Source organism: Salminus brasiliensis, chromosome 14, assembly GCF_030463535.1.
Source record: "Salminus brasiliensis chromosome 14, fSalBra1.hap2, whole genome shotgun sequence".
Classification (NCBI taxonomy): domain Eukaryota; kingdom Metazoa; phylum Chordata; class Actinopteri; order Characiformes; family Bryconidae; genus Salminus; species Salminus brasiliensis.
Window position 1 is genome coordinate 11,953,452 of NC_132891.1, and position 20,692 is coordinate 11,974,143.

At 39.8% G+C, this 20,692-nt stretch overlaps 1 protein-coding gene across 2 annotated transcripts; it reads left to right on the top strand.

The window, feature by feature from the left end:
• The first annotated feature begins 5,901 nt into the window (after window positions 1-5,901).
• lrrc38a (leucine rich repeat containing 38a) lies at window positions 5,902-14,477 on the top strand. Of its 2 annotated transcripts, XM_072656319.1 has the most exons (3): window positions 5,902-5,992; window positions 6,256-7,769; window positions 12,825-14,477. In XM_072656319.1, exons 2-3 carry the CDS (start codon window positions 7,139-7,141, stop codon window positions 13,067-13,069), a joined length of 876 nt encoding a protein of 291 aa, XP_072512420.1. In that variant the 5' UTR covers window positions 5,902-5,992; window positions 6,256-7,138; the 3' UTR covers window positions 13,070-14,477. The 2 variants fall into 2 exon arrangements, with proteins under 2 accessions (XP_072512420.1, XP_072512419.1); XM_072656318.1 differs by lacking the exon at window positions 5,902-5,992 and having other exon boundaries at window positions 6,044-7,769.
• Window positions 14,478-20,692: the final 6,215 nt, after the last annotated feature.

Here is a 20,692-nt window from a genome sequence, read left to right on the forward strand (position 1 = left end):
GACAGTGAAACTTGCAAGCTGTAAGCAATTTGTTGCTTTTTTATAACCTTCCCCCTTTCATCAACCTATTAGCTTAATTTCCAGGCAGTTGCTTGGAGGTGCCAGTGGTTGTTAAGTGTTAGCACTCAGCTGTCAGCATTGTCATTTCCAAATGATAATTCATGACCTGTATAACCAATTCTAATTATGTTTATTAAGGCCAAGTTCTGAGACTTTACAACTGGAAGGGTGAACTATTGCACATGCCACAATAACATCACTATTTCTATTGTTTAGATGTGAAGCACCTGATGGGCCTGGCTTGTAATTCACTCATTCACATTTAGCAACATTGTCAACAAGGAGGCACCTTTAGTACCAATATAGCTTTTAGTACCTATCAAGTCTTTGTCACTTATTTGCTGCAGAGGTTGTGTTTCTTAATTGAACACAATCTCAAAGAGAAAACTGTGCCCTATTCACTACATAGGGCACTACTTTGGGGGTTTACTAAACCAACAGTGCACCACAGTAAGTAGTGTACAAACAATGTCCACTATAATACCCAGAATTCATTGCATCGTTTGGTTTAAACATTCGCAGGCAGCTTCTCAGAGGAAACATAACAAGGTCTGAAATCGTTCACTACGTTTTTTTATTCTGTTCTCTATGATAGTCCTCTGTATAGTGACCTGGATTTTCACACAGTTTCGGACACAGCAAAAAAGAAAATAAACCCACAGAGTTCTGGGTATCTAAACACAACCCCAGTGCTACAATATTTGTTATTTAGGGCTGTTTTGAAAAGGTTCTGTTAAAAAAAGGGCTGTTTTTGAGTTGAGTTAGCCAACCTGAACTGAGGAATGTATAAAATTGTCGATTAACATCATCAATTATCTGCATTTTTATCCTCTTAAAATGGGAATCAGTATCTGTGGTAAAATGTTCATAGTAGTTTGGCCCTAGTGCCAATCTTCACGATGCCACGCTCCTCTCGAACACCAGAGGGCAATATAGGTCACAGAATAATCTGTGATTATCATGTCAGCTGGTTTATGGTTGGTGTGTTTGCTAAGGCCAAGTACTGGCAGATAAAGAGGATCATAAACTTTTATGTGCATCCTGTCTAGCACACTGTATTTAATTGTCATTTCAGGGAACATTTCAATTTGTTGGCTACTTTTCTTAATAAACTTAATACATTTATGACAAACAGCAAATCATGCTTAGTATAAAATTGCTCATGATCCTTTTTCATACTTGCCTGAATATGAAAAAGTAAATGTGTCCGACTCAAAATAGCTTGATTAGGTCCTATACATCTCACAGATGTGCGTACTGTTCCTCAGTTTAAAGATGAGCCGTGGCTTATTTTGGTGGATTCTCCCTCACTGAACGTTTAGCTGTCATGTCACTTTAAAAGTGTGTTTTACAGCGTGGTATTAAGCCGAGGCCTCTAGCAAGGTCTCTGCTATTAGGATTAATTACAGTTTCTCTGATCTGTTCCCTGCAGATGCTTTTGCTTTGCTTCCTTTTTAAGGCACCAGCAGTCAAGCAGCATTTCTCCCACCCTGTAATCCCCTCCAGCTCCTCTGAAGGATATTTACAGAGACTGTGCCTGCATGTCCTCGAAACCCATCAATGAGTGACCCGCACAACAGCTGGGAACCTCCCCAACCACTGCTGTAACCCAGTCCTTCCAGTGTTAGAGATGCAGTTAGAAAGTAGGGATGGGTTGAACGATGCCTAAATATCAATACTTTTAGTCCCGATTCTTAATTTTTCAAATTGATCCTTTTATTAAAAAGTGATTAAAAATATTTTACATTTAATTTTTACGTTTTAATTAGAAAACTGCTGTAGAAATGTGTAGGCTGGTAGCAAACACATTGCTATTATCCAGATCCACACTTTAGTTGTGGGTCTAATGTTAATACCCATTTTTTATTATTATTTCAAATATATATATTTCTTGTGGGGCACAGTTTTGTTACATAGGTGTAATTTTGGGTAATTGCCACTATTTTTGCCCATAAAAATATGAATCTGCAGTATGAAAAACCGTGACATTTCTATTATGTCCTATAATACTTATCATTATCATATCATTCTACAAGAATATTTTATGCACAGAATATTATAGACCTAAGACTTTTAAGGCACTATAGATTTTTTTTCCCTTAGCATCCTGTAGTAACTGCTGTTGACTAAGTATTACAAATTGCTACCAGATAAATAGAACGGGACTCTCAAGAGCAGATAAACATGAACCGAATGGCACCATGGCTAATACCAGGTGTGGGCTAGAGGGGTTTAAAGCTTGCCAGCATTGAGCTGTGGAGCAGTAGAAGTGGAATGATGATGGTGCTCCATCCAATATTTTTGGGATGGTTTAAAAATGGCTATGCAAAAATGAACTATGACTGGTATTGGAGCATAGACCCACATAGAGGAGCCATAAGTTCATTTCAGAAAAAAAAATGTAAAGGTGCACGTATTTGTCACTGTACAGTGAAATGTGTCCTCCTGTGGTAGTGAACACACACACACAAGTGAACTAGGGCCAGTGAGTACACACACACACCCAGAGCAGTGAGCAGCCAACTCCAGCGCCCGGGAAGCAGAGAGGGTAAAGGGCCTTGCTCAAGCGCCCAACAGTGGCAGCTTGCCGAGCCCGGGAATCGAACCCACAACCTTGTTATTGATAGCCTGGTGCTCTAACCGCTGAGCCATCACTGCCCCTATATATGTATGATATGGGTCCTCAAAAAATATCAATAGTCAGAACCGTATCCCAATTAGCCCTTCCTTTCCCCATCATTTAGCACAAGGGTAGTCAGCATGGGTGTCTTAGCTGATGTGGCAGTTAGCGCTCTCCTCCAAGTGTGTTCAGCTGTCCAGTGGCCTATATATTTGAGTTGGTAAAATGGTAAAAACTTGTATGGCACAACATGGCACCCTACAGGTGGAGGGGGGTTTTATCTGTAACATAATAACTAATACACAATTTGTGGTTATACAACATCTGTATTAGTGCTGGAGATGTCCAGCCATACTCCAATGAGGCTTTGCTATGTACTGGTCTTAACACTCAGTTCAGTTTTATGCTAATAGACTATTATTAGCCCATCATGTTTAAATAAATGTAAAGTTTCAGGGCTGAGGGGTTTTCAGGACTTTTTCTAACTAAGTTGAGGTGAGTTCGTGAAGTTGACTCACTGACAGAGTAATTTGTTTAAACAAAGTGTGATATAAAAGATCAAATCTGAGAGCCCGGCCGTTCATAAAGATACAAAACAAAAGAAACCGATGTCCAGCGTCCATCTACAGCAGCATCCATTGGTAATAAACATGTTATATGTATAAACAACATATAAGACTTTAGAGCCACCAAACAGAAGAACTAGCTGTTCAGGGTCCAGTGAATCAGAGGCCCCTGCAGCCCGCGCGCACCGGTCACTTTCAATTCAAATTCAAAATTCAACGGAAACCTGGAGTCAACGGTTAGGTTATGTGAACTTTAACAGTTGAGGGAAACGGTCCATTTTTGTGATATATGAATATATATATAGCTATATAATGTGAAAACATATCAATATGTTAAATAATGCATTTTTAAACTATATTAAAAATGAGCAATGAACTATATTGACGTCAGCTCGTTCAGCTATCAATGCAGATAAAAAAACAACCAGTCATGATAGCTAGCTAGCTGGCTAATTTAGCTAGCTAGCTAGCTTTAACAAATTTACACACTGAGGCCGAAACTGCTGGTAAGTTGGCCCTTTTCTGTTCGGATGATTGAAGCACATTGGTGTAATAGCAAGTAAGCGGTAAATCTATCTCTAGCTAGCACTAGCTACATTTGGAGAAGCTAGCTAGCTAGCTAGCGCTAGCTGATAACATGTTAGCTAGCGTTAGCTAGCATGTTGCAAAAGTGTTGTAGGATAAGAGTAAACGAGGTTCTCCCACAGATAGCCCAGCATATGGCTAGCTAGCTAGCTAGGATCTGAGAGCCCAGCCGGAGTAGTTTGTTTAAACAAGATGTGCTTTGTATGAAAAGATAAAATCGGAGAACCCCGCCGTTCACAAAGCCACGAAACAGAAGAAACAGCTGTTCAGCGTCCATCTACGGCAGCACCAATTGATAATGGTGGATGTCGTCCTAGATGGACGTTTTTGTTTCTTTTGTTGGTGGCTTGGTGAACGGCTGGGCTCTCCGATTTTATCTTTTCATACAAAGCACATCTTGTTTAAACAAACTACTCCGTCAGCTTGAAAACATATTTTATTTGGCTGACTCATGACACAGCTATCCATTATAAATAGAGGTTAAGTGAAGGAAAATGGAAACCATGAGTGAAATTAGAGAAACAGTCTTTTAAGCCCATCTGATAAACTCAGCTCCCTGTCTGTCTGCGTTACCTGAGTAGATTGTGATCTGTTGGGGTTTCAAAGAAGCAAAGCACACGTTATATTAAAAATGGCTTTAAAATTTGGAGTAACTTGACTCTTATGCATTCGTTTTTGACCCTGTGTCATTGCCGTAATGTATAACTACAATTACGAATAACTCGAGCAACGTTTTGTTGTTCATGTTCTTTATACAGGTTTTTTCTTTGATTGGTACCATGGAAGAAGATTCTTTTAACTCACACATCCTTTACAAACATGAAAAAAATGCTCTTCTACAGCATTGCTCCATTGCTCTAAATGGTGTAGCTGAGAGTGGGCAATTTCATAGCTGGCAAATCTTCTGAATGCATTAACATTTAAAGAAAATTGAACAGAATAGTGGTGACAGATTTTTTATTAATAACCGCAAATGATCAGATGAGGATGATATTAAAATGCATAATATTTAGAAAAATCTGTGTTAATGATGTCTTAACTCTCAAAGCCATGCTCATACTCTGATGTTATTGATGTGTACTGTTTCTTTGTACAGTCAGAGTTACTGCAGGCCAAAAGAACCTCACTCTTGGCTTTGCTGCTGACAATCATCCGCCGTGAGGGCCCACAATGCACCTGGAATAAAACTGTGTTCCAGTGCCTCTGTTGACAGGTGCTCCTTTTGATGGCGTTGGCACCCTGTCACTGCATGCACATGTGCACCATTGCACAGCTAGACGCAAGAAGGCCATCTTAGGTTTCAGACTGGCCTCACTTGGAGTACATAGCACATATAACACAGTGGATAACCCCCTTTACACCTGTCTCCACATGACTAAAGACCAGGGTTGTGTTTAATACTATAATAATGCAAAATCGTAAAACACATTGAGCTATAAGAAGACCATTTCTACTTTCTAGAATAGTATTTAGTTTCTAGCACAATGCTGCAATTCTGCATTACATGTGTAGAGGTTAATTCATCAAGTGCTACATTAATTCCTAATCTCAGCGTGACACACAGCTGAGTCAATGTCCTGTGTGTAGACTATTCTTAGACTGTTCTTAGACTGATATGGCATTGGGCACGGTGCCTGAGTTTCCTACCTTGGTACTTCCTCCAGAACAGCTGTCTAGTGCCTACTGTGTCCAACAGCATGCTGCACCTGACATTCATCATTTATTCAGATGCCTGGCTTTAATTTCATATGGGAAGTCAGTCTAGCTTTCCCTACAAGGCCGGGTGAACCACTGGGAGGATATCCTGTACTTACTTCTATCCACTAATGAAAATGTCATTATTTCTTGTGTCTGTTGCTTAAATGGTGCACCCCCAAAATGTCACACTAACAATAGGATTACTGTAGCGACTGACAGATGCTTGACTTGTGATGGGTACAGATGTCAAAAATTGTATTTTTTAATTGCACTGTTCTGTTATCCTCTGCAGCATGTGTAATGAAAGTGGAAAGCTGTTTGTGCTCACAGCATATGTCGTGTTGGGCTGGAGATTTACAGCAGCACAGGAGTGCACACGAATCTGGACCTACGGCGAGACAGAAATAAACAACAGCTGGAGAGCCAACAAGCAACGATGTCACGGGAGAGCTGGGAGAGAGAGGTGCCGTTAGAGCCTTTTGTTGTCTGATATGCTCTTTTAGTCCATGTTGTAGTTTAGCATACAGCTAAAGACTCTTGGTTTGCATAGTAGCTGTGCAGTCTGCAAGGTAAACAATAGTGACATGCTCATTACAGTGTGATCTAGGGGGATGCATGATTTACAACCTCTGTGCTATTTTAGATTTACTATGTGCTGAAGATGAAAGTGAGCTACTCTACTGAGACTCATGGTCATTTTGACTGCTTTCCATTTCGCTCTTCCAGGACAGTAATATGTATGCAGATGGCTATGGGCTCATGCTCATCACCATGGCAATGGAGCTGGATTATGTATTTGTGTGCTAACTGAATCATTTGCGCGGGGAAGACAACAGAAACAGAAACTGAGCGTTATCGTCCACGACCACTGATGTCTTCTGGGCAGCCACTCTTTCCAGGATTTAGCGAGCCAGCCGACTTCAGCCAGCTCCGGGTCAAATCTGTTATAGCCACCAAGCTGAGTGTTGTGTGCACTGAGGCAAAGGAGTGGATGGACCAAAATGGAGATGGTCCATACAGCAGGCAGTTTCTCTGAAGATTCAGGCTTCATCGCTCCATAAGGCATCAGCAGAGAGTGTGGGTTAAAACCCAGCCAACCAACACCTCCCCTTTTGTCACATCCTCTTTTTCTCTCTCCCGCCCCAACCGCCCCCCCCACCCCCTAGTCTGTGGTTTTGCTCGTTTCTATTTACCTCTCTCCACTAATCCCCCGTGTGTCTCTCTCTCTCTCTCTCTCTCTCTCTCTCTCTCTCTCTCTCTCTCTCTGTCTCTCTCACTGCCTCTCCTCCTCTTTCTCACTCAGAGCCAGCGGGCTGCCACTCGACCCACACTGCTTGCTACATGATCTCTTGGAGAACAGCGTTCTGTGTCTTTGTTGCTGTTGTTCGATGCTGGAGCTTTTTAAGCCTGTGATCTAACAGAACAGAAAAGATGCCTTCGCGACGACTCTGACTCCTTCTTCTTCCTTATGTTCCCCCCTCCCTCTTCCTCGTCTCCTGCCCCCTGACCCTTCCCTACCTCCATTCTCCTTTGCCCCTCTCTGAACCCCCCTTCCTTAACCCCCACCCCACCCCCCTTTTCCCCGTTTTACCTCTTACCCCCCTTAACAATGTTCTCATGTGTTCACTGGCTTCAGTCTTTCCTCGCCTTGCTGTCCTCTACCTTATTTGCTTGGGGCCAAACCTGCCCATCCATTTGCCTGTGTCCAGACCATCACACTGTGAACTGCACCGGTCAAGGGCTCACCCATCTACCAGACTTCATCCCTCTGGACGTGCGGAGACTCCTCCTGTCTAACAACTGGATAGCTTTTATCCCTTCTGATTTCTTAGTTCTCCACAGTGACCTGGTGTACCTGGACTTGCGGAATAACAACCTGACCAGACTGGAGCCAGGGACCCTCTTGAGCACATCCTCTAGGCTTGTCTACCTGGACCTGGGAGGCAACAACCTGACCGAGATTCCTACTGGGACTTTTGGAGAATCCCGCAGCTTGATCAAGCTGCGCCTGGGAAACAACCCCCATTTGAGAATGGTGGGCAAAGGCGCCTTCTTGGGCCTCACCTCCTTACGGGAGCTGGAGCTGGAGCGGAATGCCCTCTCGAGCCTGGAAGTCGAGGTGCTAAGCCAGCTGCCTTCCCTGCGAGTAATACGCCTGGAGGGAAACCCCTGGGTGTGCAACTGTCATTTTGCCAAACTATTTCTCTGGCTGAAGGAAAATCGTCACAAGCTCAAATATGGTAAGCTGCTTAAAATCTCTCTTTTGTCTTAAGCATTTTTAAGCATGCTTTGATCTGCTTACAAAAAAGGGAATGTGGGGTGGGGGGTTATAGATAGTAGAGGGGGCCACACATTGTCACTGATGGGCACTAACTGAAAGTGTTTTGCTATAACTCGTTATCAGACTAGAGTATGGTGACATTAGCTGAATGCTGTCAGAATTGTATGTCTCTGAAAGACAACATTTGTGACAGTGCATATCAACACTTTATCTAGAGTACAGTTTAATAATATATGAAAAATATTGAGATGAAGACAATGAGGTCATCACCGCAGGCAGTCATAACAATGTTCTATATTTCATAATATACATAATTTATGAAACAAGTGCCATATTGCAAATACTATTTCTTTCAGATCATTGAGCTCGATGCAGTTGGGCAGTTGCAAATGGACAATATAAGATTGGCTGATACAGAAGCAGATGTTTGTAGACATGCCATCCTTAGTTCATTAGGTCACTGATCGTTAGTTCCACCAGGTAAGGTCATGCAGTATCAGATTGAGGTTCAAAGGCTTCCTGTTTCTCAGGGCAGAACTGACAACATGGACTTTGTGTAATTTATGAGGAATTAGGTTCACTAATCCTCTGTTCCTGTACTCTTATTCTTAATGTTTACTGACATACTTTGATACAATAATGGATTACAAACAAATTAACTGTATTCACAGTATTCATTGAAAATACTAAATTAAACAAGTGGCAACTTCATAAATATTTAACAAATTTGATTTTTAACCAAAGTCTGAAAACAGCAAATGTACTAGTTAAATATATATAAAGATATAGCTAGTATAATCTATTTGGAGCCTTAGGACTTGGACTGATTACCTTGGTTAAACTTTCTTGTGTGTAATAGCTTCTTCTGGTCTTCTGAAAAAAGAGAGGAATTCACATACTACTTACTATAGTATTACTATGGTCTAGGTCCACTCTTTTGCTTGTATTAATGATCCAAAGGTCACCGACTGAAACTCAGCAATGTAGTTGTCAAGCATGCGTATGGGTCATAGGTGAACACTTGGCATCCATAATTCAATGCAACACAGAATCTGATCCTGATTACAGTGTGCTTCTAACACACTTTAGATGCTTGCCATAAAGAAACACGAACTCTACTCTCCTAAAGCCAAGAACTAATGAGACTGATCATGTACTGTGTTGAGTGAGATGTATAATGTGCTTTGCCCATATGTGATATGTGACTCACATATGCACATGGGTCTCCAAATAATGTGCACTAGTAAGATATGACCAGAGTAGCTATTGTATCATGCCTTATGGTCCTTGTTTTTTAACTACCAAATATTAAATATGAATTAATAGGGAATTAATAGTCATCAACGGGTAGTGGAATGTCACCTATATTGTGGATATAGTTTTAGTAAATCTTTTTGAATGTAAGGCACACCACTTTAAATGGATTTTGAATGGATGGCATGTAGTCGATTCTAAATACAGCACGCGTAGTGGCAGGAGTCTTCTACCTCGAACGGTGTGTACCGTGAGTTTTCACTAAATGGGTAAAAGCCTGTGGCGTTGTCTATGTGTTTGTGTATGTGTGATTTGTGGTGTACGCTTGCGGGGGGTGTTCCTGTGTAAGACACTTATGGTCTGGCATGCTAAAAGACTGGATGAGCTTGTGGAGCTTGGAGGATGGCCACGTGATAAGCACAACAAAGGAGGCTGAGGTCACTGAATCTCTTGCATGTGGAAAACCCCTTCTGGTTGGACTGACTCACCACACACGCTTGACGTTGATGACAACTGACTTTTGCCAATGACAGTACGGCAAACACAGCAGTGTCTCTTTTTATAACAGGAGAAAGGTTTCCTTTAAATAGGATAAAAGGTTATGAAATGCAGTGCAATCCATGCTGTTATCATCACATATATTTACGTTAATTGCTAGCCTCTTGCATCTAAATTTGTGTATAAAAGAGAGACCAGTATACCTTGCATGAACACAGTGCCTGTGTTAATATTTGTTCCAGCCGGTATTAAGGTAAAAATGTACACTGTTTTAGAATATCCCCCCTCTTAAAAAATGGTCTCTACCAAAAAACCTCATTGCAAACATAGCTCAGGACATATATTTATGGAAGCAGCAGCACTTTTCAAATAATCATTCAGATGTATTTTTGTATAGACTCCAGGGGGATTTCAGTATAAATGTGATTAATCAGAGAGGTTCTGTGGTGTCTGCTATGCCGTTCTGTTTGGCTGTGTTTGTCTGTGTGTGACTGTATTACGTAGATGTTCCACTTTAAATCTGTCATCTGGTGTCCGATGACCATGCCGTTGAAAGCAGATTAAAGTCTCCTTCTGTGAAAACAGAGAGCAAACCAGAAAATATAACAAATGAATGATGGCCTCGAAGAGAGGAAAAGCAACATTGGAAAGAATCCCATCCCACATCTCATAGTTATGTAATGTGCATTATCAGAGAGACTGGTTCTCAGTGATATTCTTTGAATTTCAGGAATAAATTCATGGGAAACAACAATTGTCCCATTGTTTGGGTTCTCATTCTATTTCAGATATACATCTAATGTTTATGATAAAAACAAATACAATGAATTTGCCGCATTGATTAAAGGTTGAAGCGTTTGGTGTTTTCAGGCAGCCTTATTTCTCCTACTGTCTGCAAAGTAGGGCTGTTTTTCACCTGATCTCACGATAGATGTGTCAGAGCACGGGTCCTCAGCACTGTGTTTCAGCGCTAACCAAGCTGAAGGAACAAGCATTTGGCCTCATTCCAGGTGCGGCCTGTCTGTCAGAATGTCGCTAGATTGTGATGACATTGAGGGGGTGCAAAACATTTCTGACAGTGGAAAAGGACAAATTTTTCATTTTAATTTGTATGTAAAATCACATAATAGCAGCATCTGTTATTATCATGTATTTTCATATACTGATCATATCTGTGATAACTTCCTGATGTATTATTAAAAACAAAAATAGTGAAAAGGCTTAGTGAAACATTGCTGCAATTGCATGCCACGTCCTTTGTCCCCCGTTTTTGAAGTTTTTAAGAACGTATGTGAATGTTGAAGCAAAAACTGAAATTTTACAATAATGTTTCACGATAATGACTTGATTTTATTCGGTTTACTGTATTTGCAACTCTGCAAATTTTAAATTAGTGTTATAATTATCTGCTGATTAAAACAGGTAGTTCTAGTCCCAGTTTCTGCATTTTATAAATGTAGTGTATACATGTAGTACGTACATGTGTATTGGCATTAGGACTGCATAATATTATAGAAAACTGACATTGCTATAGTGTTTCTTTCTGCAGTATATATTGTGATAGCCACCAGAATTCACCAGAAGTTAATGAAGTTGCTTTATAAATGTTGCACTCCATGTACAAGATTGGAGTAAAATAAATGAAATTGGGCAGATATAATCTCTGGTATTTGTCATGGTAAGTAAGAACAGTGAGAATTTTCATTTTGCACCAAGCAGTAATTTACATTTAATTTGCCTTACATAACATTGTGCATCCTGCAATAACGATGCTGAAACAATATATTGTGCAGCCCTAATTGGCATTGTTATAAACAGTTATTCTGTTGTTCAAAAAATGTTATCTAAGGCTTTTTTATTGCAAAAGCATACCATTATAATGCTTTTTTCTCAGTGTCTGGCTCTTTAATTAATGCACACAGACACATTTATTTAAATCTTAACTTGTATATTAAATGTTATGATGATAGCTGTTTTTTGTCACACTACAGTAATGTTATTACAACAAGTGAAGGATATAACTCTAATCAGGTCAAATTCATGTCAGGTAGTAAAAAGCGCTAATCCTTTCTTTTTAATGCAATGCCATTTGTGTGAATTACATTTTTTAGGAATCTAAAAATTCATATGCAAAGCTGTTTATCTGGACATTTGTTTAGAACAATTACATAACAATATAAATAAATAATACATTGAACCTTCTTAATCAAATTTGCATACTGTTCAATCAGATTGTAAAATATGCACACAGATTCCACTGATTTGTTGTTAGTATTAGATATTAGTTAGTTTTGTTATTTATCAGTTTATCAGGTTAGAGTGGGTGTAAATTAAAAGCAAAATTGTTGAAAAACATTCGAATGCTCGATAAGGGGTAAAATAATCATTACGACCATTAATTTAAGCAATAAGATCCAAACTGCAAAAGAGAAAATATCACAAATTTGCACATGGTAATCTTTGTACGTAAGGGGATGTACCTCTTTTTTAGGTGCAGACAGATGTAAACAGACAGCTGTTGGCTCATGAGCATCTACTGGCTCATCAGGGTGTGCTTCATGTAAATTATATGTACTGTATTTGGGACAGATTGGAGCGTGCCATTTGCTAATGATTTGTCAGAGTTGAGCACAAGTGCTTGTTTCCACACATGGTAGAGACTGATCCGCTGTTAAAATCTCAGCTAGATGTCAGTGTAAGCTTCATGAATCAGATGTGGAGCTATGCATACGTCTAGCTGTGTTGTTCTACTTTAGTAAGAAAAAGCCAGGTTGATTTTTGTCAAGGTTAGCTGAACTATTTTTAATGCATCTACAAGTAAGCCATGCATTTACTATTACCATCCAATACCTAGTGTATCTACTTTTCCAATCAGTCCATATTGTGGTTGGTATGCACTGAGAGCCCAGCTGTATTCTTCCAACCAACATATTAATAAAGTTTGTTGAAAACTTGAAATTATTTTTTATTGTATTTATGTTTATTTGTATTCATTCTAATGTTGTATTGTGTTTTACTGTTGAGATAAATGGTTTTTGCAACTGAGAATTTTGGAGGCAAAGGACACATTATATGTATTGCTGTTTTGTAAGGAAATCTGTAGAACAAGTCAGCTAACTCTTATCTATCCACTAAAAATGTCTCATTATAATTTTTCCCCACTGCATTTGAGATCTCATGTTAGTGTTTGGGTCATTTAGGCATCTTAAGTCTAGAACTGTGCAGCTTTATCTCAGTGTGACGTTTGTGCTTTTCCCTGCAGGGCTGGACGACATGGAGTGCTCTGTTTCAATGGACAGGGAGCAGGTCCCTCTGAGCAAGCTTTCTGAGGACAGTTTCCGAGAATGTCTGGGAATGCTCACTCTTAAAGACTATCTGATAGTCATTTTCTCCGGGATCTGTATATCAGTGGCTGCCATCATTGCCAGCTTCTTTTTGGCCTCCACTATCCACTGTTTCCAGCGGCTCAAAGCCAAAAGGACAGACGAGGAGGAGGGGGAAGACTGAGCATAAGCCTGCAAGGCCACAGCAGCAGGGTTATGGATGTGTGCACAGAGGACTCAGAAAGGAGGCGCTATGTTTGCGTCTTCACAAAAGACCCCTTATTACCCCTCAGTGACAAAGGTGAGGCTCAAAAAGCCGCTACAGGTCGCGTGACTCCCAAACTCTATGAATGATGCATAAATGATGTAAGATGTTGGAGCGCTTTTATACTTGAAAACAAATTACTGAACCAAGCCTTAAGACATAAACTGTTCCAGTAACAACACTGCGTAACATTACTGTGTTGTAGACCTCTTTATTCAGGCTATTAGTTGAAGTGGAATTCCACCAATTTTTGAAAAGTTTCTGCATAATTAGATTATCTACGTAATTAGACTGTGGTTTGTTTTGAAATACAACATTCTAGAGAAACTTACCAAGTCAGAATTGCTCATAGTAGTGGTGATAGGAACCAGATATCTGAAACATTAATTCCTCTATAAGCAATCCCAGAAAGAAATTATAAAAAATGATTATGAATACTTGCTACCTGAGATAGTTCACGATAGTTTTTTTAGATTTGTCACCATTTTATTATTATGAACACTTAAAGAAACAGATGAAAGGTTTGCAGATGTACTGGTCTTTTTAGAAGTATATTCCCATTGCATATTTCCTGACTCCTGATTCTTCTCACCACCACTGTAAAGACGTTTGTGGTTGATAAGTTTCTCTAACGTGCTCCATTTCAGATCACACTGAATAGCTTGTTTATATGTCAACAACTAAATTATCAAATTAGTTTGTTTTTCTTTTATTAAAAAATTGTTGGAATTCTCCTTTAAGTGTACTGAGCATAACATTTAGCACATCAATTGGAGCATCACATATTTTTTTATGTAAATGTGCAAGGTAATAAATATTTTCTATGTTATTTTTATTAATGAGGAAGCAAACCTCACTTAGTAGTGGGGTTTATCTACTTGCACTTTAAGAGTTGATATATTGCACATAATCCCAGTGAGCCATAAAGTAGACTTTATTATAAATCATAAACCATAATGTCACCAAAGAATTCCTTAAGAGTGAGTACTTTGTTACAGATACTGCGGAGGGGAAGTATGATATGCACACCAATTGAAAAAGCTTTGAAAATCCATCTTGTTTATTGGCAGAAATTGACAAATTAACTGACAACTTCCTAGATGTCATGCGTCCAATGTATAAGACTGTACCCTGATGTTGCAAATACGGTAAATGGAAGAAAGCTTAGAGGATTAAACTGCAAATGTGTAATGAAATGTAACAACTGTGAATAGAAAGGGAATTTTCCAGTCTTTACTTTTTCAGTTGTAGTTTGTTTATTTCTGTTCTTTTTTTCTTTTTTTACTTTAAGTAACAATGGAATAAATGGTGACGCCAAAGTGTTAAACAGTTGTTTTGGCTCATTTCACAGCTAAGAGTCAGTCCACATGCATGATTTTGTTTTGTGTTTGCATTGAGAAAACTCATTCTCTTTCCATAATATAGTTTACTATGGCACATGGTAAATATAGCTTTTTATTAACTGTTTATTGACAGTTGCTGCATGTATGTAGAAGAAGCAAAATGTAAATACAGAAGAATAATCCCTTCAGTTCTCTTGAATATGTGTTGTTTTATCTAAAAGAGCCCTAGTTTACTATCACAATCTAAAGTAATAAACAGCAGAAAATCATTCTGTAAAAAACTTTCAGAACCATGTAGCTGCTGTAGTATAAAACATGTGGCATGTGATGCTCAGAACCATAGCTGAAATCTGAGAGCATATACACAGCAGCAAAGGTTTGTCACCATTACATTCACAAATCTCGACTGATTTAATAGGGCAGTTTGTCTGACATACAGCAAATATTTTCTGAGAGAAGACGGAAGAAATTGTGTGTGTACATCTGCAGTCTGTGGGAGGAATAATCTTACAGCACATGTAGTGTAGCAGCAACAATCTGGCTGTGCATCTTTGATCAAACTGAGTAATGAGAGAGAGAGGAGGGAAAAACAGCCTGATCTTCTCCTCTTTACAGCAATTTCTTCCACATCTGTTGTTTTATCTTCAGTGCCCCACATTGCTTCAGCGCAGCACATTACTGTGATTTCCTGTGCCGATATCCGAAACACATCATTTGTTTTGTTTCCTATCGTTCTCACATTTTATGATTTTATTATGTTCCAAAAGGAGGATGAGTTTAAATGGAGGTGTCATCTTGATTGTGAGCACAGTTCCTGATTGTAAAACACTAAATGATAATCTGGTGAAACTGGATCAAAATACATAAGAGTCTGGAGCAATAATCCTAAACACACACATGAGGCATCGGAGCGTTATTCCGGGTGGGGAGATTAGGCAGTGACAGAGGGAGCTGCTATGGATGGGGGATGTCCCTGGCTGAACAGCAGTGACTCGTGCGCTGTAAAGCAACCTGACAGCACACAGTTATAGCTCTGGGGCATGGTTAAAGCAAACAAGCTACAAACACAGCTCCAGTTGAGCCTGGGCCTGAGCAACCCTCCTCCACAAACACCCCACAGACGAGAGCGCTGCAATAATTGTTTACATTCCCTTCTTGTTTTCTCAGGAAGGTAGTAGGATGAGACAGAAAAATATATACCGACATGAGGATCCTCGTTGGCGGAATTCTTGTTGTCACCATGGTTACGTGGCTATGGGCCAACTGGGTTGAGAAAAGATGCGGTGACTGAGGCACTGGCGAGTAGATCTGCACTGTCATGAGTCTCACCCTGCCTTCACACTAGCCCAGATTGGAGCTGCAGGACAAAAAACTGGCAACTCATATACATTACAGTAAAACACACTTGAGCATGCTTCATTTATTTTAATGAATTTTGATTCCCAAGACATGTAAGGCTCTGGTGCTTTCATGTTGTTGATTAGCTGTTATATACAGTTTAGGCAAACATGGGCTTACAAACGGCATATTTCACAGTTTTAAGTGAATGAACTGTAGCAAACTACATCTTTAAAAAGCACACTTAGTCAATATTTGATGAATATAAGATGTAAAAGAAAAAACGGTCACTATTTTTAACACCGTTTGGCAGTTTGCAAGCACTTTCTCTAGCCAGCTAAAGGTCTCTCTCTTTCATACTTCTTTAAATGCTTCTAGTTTTGTGACATTCTTGGGCTGCCTTGCTGCACTACATGTTTAAAATCTCTCCACAAATTCTCAGTGAAGGGAATATTATGGCCATTTCTAAAGTTTCTGATTTTTGTAGCCCTGTTGTAGGTACCTGGCTCTTCACTTTCTTGATTGACCATGTCACATTTTCTTCCAGAATTCTGTGCTGGTATTTGGGAATCCGTTCTCCCATCTGTCTGTGCAATGTGGATTTCCAAACATATCTTTGATGAGTCTGGCCAAAGAGTTCCATGTTTACTTCATCAGTCCTCAGCACTCTTTGCCAGGATCCAGCATCCTGGGTGTTGTCTTACACACTTCAGACACTGACAAGGTTTCCTTCTGATGATTCTTCCATTCAGCAGCAACCACCACTCTTGTGTTAGCTAAACCTTTATGCATGTCCTTTTCAGTCATATGGGTGGCTGATTTGCCTTTTTGCATATCTTATATGTGATATTTGTTGGTCTTCCAAATCTGACCTTGATTCCACATTTTTAATAACATCTCAGACAGTTAAAATTACAAGCTGTAAGGACTTTGATATGGAACAGAGGCTAGAGGAACCCATGGTTGTTGAACATTAGCACATGCTTTGAAGAGAATCAGTTTGCTCTGGAATTGTCAACAGCTGACAGTTCCTACTCTTACAACCCATACTACTCAAGAACAACTATACCACAATTACTTTTTTACTACACAATTACAATTATGTTTTTAATATTTAAAAATGTTATTTATTTCAGTAAAATAAATAAATAAAAATGAAACATAAATAAACAAAATAAGTTTGCTGTAGATGCTGTTTTACTTATTTTCATGTCAGGGCCCAATTTCCAATTTTATAAGTCCCCTTTAAGCCTTAATGTCATTAAGTTCATGTTCATTGTGTTCATTGTGTTTTTCTAACTGCTGTCCATAGAGCATCCATAGTTGCTGGATCAAGGTATGACACACTTAGCAGCCAAAGATCAAGCATGCAGTCATGAAGTTTCCATACACCAGGCATGTTAAACTGGATTCCTTTCAGGCCACAGCTCCGCAGAGATTAGTGTTTACTCATCTATTCTTAATTCAACTCTTAAAGAATGCGCTAATTTACTGATGCGCTAAATCATTTTAAAAGGTGTTTAAAATGAAGTAAAACGCTGCCATGCTATGGCCCTGCGAGGACTGGAGTCTGATGAAAGTGCCATAGACACTGTTTCCTGTGCATAGACACACAGGGGCTCAGCGGTTAGAGCTCCGGGCTGTCGATAACAGGGTTGTGGGTTCGATTCCCGGGCTCGGCAAGCTGCCACTGTTGGGCCCTTGAGCAAGGCCCTTTACCCTCTGCTCCCCGGGCGCTGGAGTTGGCTGCCCACCGCTCTGGGTGTGTGTGTGTACTCACTGCCCCTAACACATGTGTGTGTGTGAGTGTGTGTTCACTACCAGATGGGTTAAATGCGGAGGACACATTTCGCTGTACACTGTACAGTGACAAATACGTGCACCTTTATACAAACACTGTTAGTAGAATGATCAAAATGTAGAGTAGTATGTAATTTTTTTATTCCCCTACTAGAGTGGGCAACACAAACCTAAGCTTTACACCACCATTGTAATCTGGAGCAGTTTCTGGAGCAATGAATCATGCTCCATCTTCCGGCAGTCCAAAATCTAGGTTTGCTGGATGCCAGAAGAATGGAATGTGCCTGAATGCATAGTGCCAGTAAAGCTTGATGGTGGATAAATATGTATGGTATTGGGCAGAACCCAAATTCATATTAATGATTACATTCATTTTAAAATGAGATGTTAAATAAGCACTTATTATTTCCATGTCTTTAAAGTCTATGGTGCCTCGGATACATATTACACAAATATGAATACAGTGCATCTGTTGTCTGGGCTTGGTGTCATGCAATTATTAGTTTCTAGGGGTTACGCATCAAATGCACCAAAACACAATAGTACATTACTGTGGAAAACTTGAAGAAAGAGAGAAAAAGAAAAGGCTGACAAAACAGTAACGTGTTTCCCAAACACAGACGACCAACGGCACCTGTCAGGGTCTGCCTAATAGGACAACAGTGAAGATTATTGTAAAGCCATGGCTTAGGACACTGATCTCCCCAGCTTTCCAGTCATTATCTACACCCTGAGAACGCAACCCAGATCCCTGAGAACAACAGCAGTGTGACCTCGCTTCCTGTGGCCCTCTACTGTTACTGACACTGATGCTGCTTGACTTACACAGGTCATAAAACTCCACCCTTTTGGTGCTGATTACACGAGGGAACAGCCACGAATATGCATTCAAGTTTCACATCCGAAAGAGTACTTCACTGCAAAATCTTTCAACCTTTCCAATTAAATAATGATATAATTGCTATCTAAGAGGCGGCATCTAAAGAAAACCCAATTTTTTTACATATCCTTTTTTGCCTTCCACAAGCAAAAGGTTATTTACTTGCAATATTTGTTTATTTGGATTGTCAGAATCATCCTATACAGTCCAATATTACAAACTCACAGACAAGAGTATTTCTAGTGCATGAGACACACACACACATACAAATAGGGAGAGAGAGAGAGATTGGCAGAAAGATGGAGAGTACTGCCCCCTCTTCTGTCCAGATGTGGAGGTTTGTAGGGCTGTAAACTGAACAGATGGCCCTTTACACCACTGAAGGCATGCCATGGATTATGTGCCAGCACACGACCGGCCAGGGGGTTGTGGAGCTCCACATCTGCTGGGATTATTGTTATTCCGTGTGCTCTGCAGAAGAATGGTGAATTTACTTTCAAGCTACATCACAAACAGGCAGCCAATAATGTCTGTGTTGCCTCTTTAATGCATGGGGGGATGGTGGTATGACATCAGGGCTGTTTGGAAGATCTAGTGTGGTCAAGGGGGATTACACTGTGGCATCTGGATGGATTACACTGCATAGTGCATTTTATCACATCTGATGAAGTCACGGTATCACTGTAGTGCAGTAATTAGAGTTGTAGATGGAGAGCACGTGGAAAGACCTGGAACATGAGTCATTAGTGAAAGATGACACTGACGGTACAGTGCAAGAGTGAGAGACAGTTGAACGAACCTGACACACAGTATCTGGTGTAAAGCAAATATGTGCTGAAGGATTTATTACTACTCACAGCAGTTTATCACACACCACTCAGTGTGCCCTGATTTCATAATCTAGCACAGAAAGAAGAGACCACCATAAGGTTCTACTCAGAGCTCTGCTTGTAGCACAAGGATGGCCAAAAACAGACCAGGACATAAACACACAACTGTCCTTTTTATGCAAGTGTGTGTATGAGAGAGAGAGAGAGAGAGAGAGAGAGAGAGAGAGAGACGTGAAGATGCATTTGGATGCCAAACGTTTATCTTGCTCACTGCCTAGTGTTTTTACTAATCAAGGCTTGGCCCGTTAGGCCTGCTATATACTGAAAACAACACCTCGAAAAAGACAAGAAATGAACATCACCGGCACCCCGTGGATCACGTTTTTAGCCATAGGCACTTTTTGTGCAAATGCGCCCCACCATGCCCAACACTGGTACTACTCGTCTTTTTCAGCTGAAGGTACTACTGTATATCTCGAGGAGATACTGTACATGATTAGGTTTTTTTATTTGTATATTTGTACTTTTACATAAGAAATTGATAAACCAGATGTAAATCGTTCTCAGATTATATGCAGATTTGCATTAATGGCATTGGCCTGACCATTTCGGCCACGTGTAGTTATTTGTTATATATATATATATATATATATATATATATATATATATATATATATATATATATATATATATTTAATTATTCAATTTGTTCTGTTTGTTCAACACCTGGACTGATCTGCTGTTGCACACACCTCTCACTTTAGGTTTAGACCAAAAAAGGATCACCAATCAATCAACTTAAGTATTTGACGTGACATTTTTAGTCAATTTTTTGTCGGGATATTTTAGCATATACTTTCCATTTTTAGCAAATAATAATAATATTAAAGTAGTAATAAACTGTATGGTCAGGATGTTCAGCATGTCTATCGTGTTCATGACGTTAATAATGGTCTCAGCTCGCTTTGACCTCCCAACGCTAGATGTCTACAAAGCGCACGCACGGCAAACGCGCTTTGTTTTGGCACGTGACCGGAAAAGTCCGGTTGGAACTTTGCTCGTCAGTTCAGTTCAGTTTACCGAGTCGATTCTTTCGAGCTATCCGTTAAAAACGAACTGAACTTTGATTCATTGATTCATTGTTTCACAAGTAGAGTTCATTAAATCCGGCAAATTATTCTGATATCCGCTACTTCTACATGTTTATTCTGACTCGAATACACAAAAGAAAAACACACAACCATGGATACTAAGAGGGAGTCGACTACAGAGTGAAAGCGACCATTTAAAGAGGCTGTTCTTAATGCTGCACTGTGTTTGCATGGTATTAGTTTTAAGATTACAGTCTTAA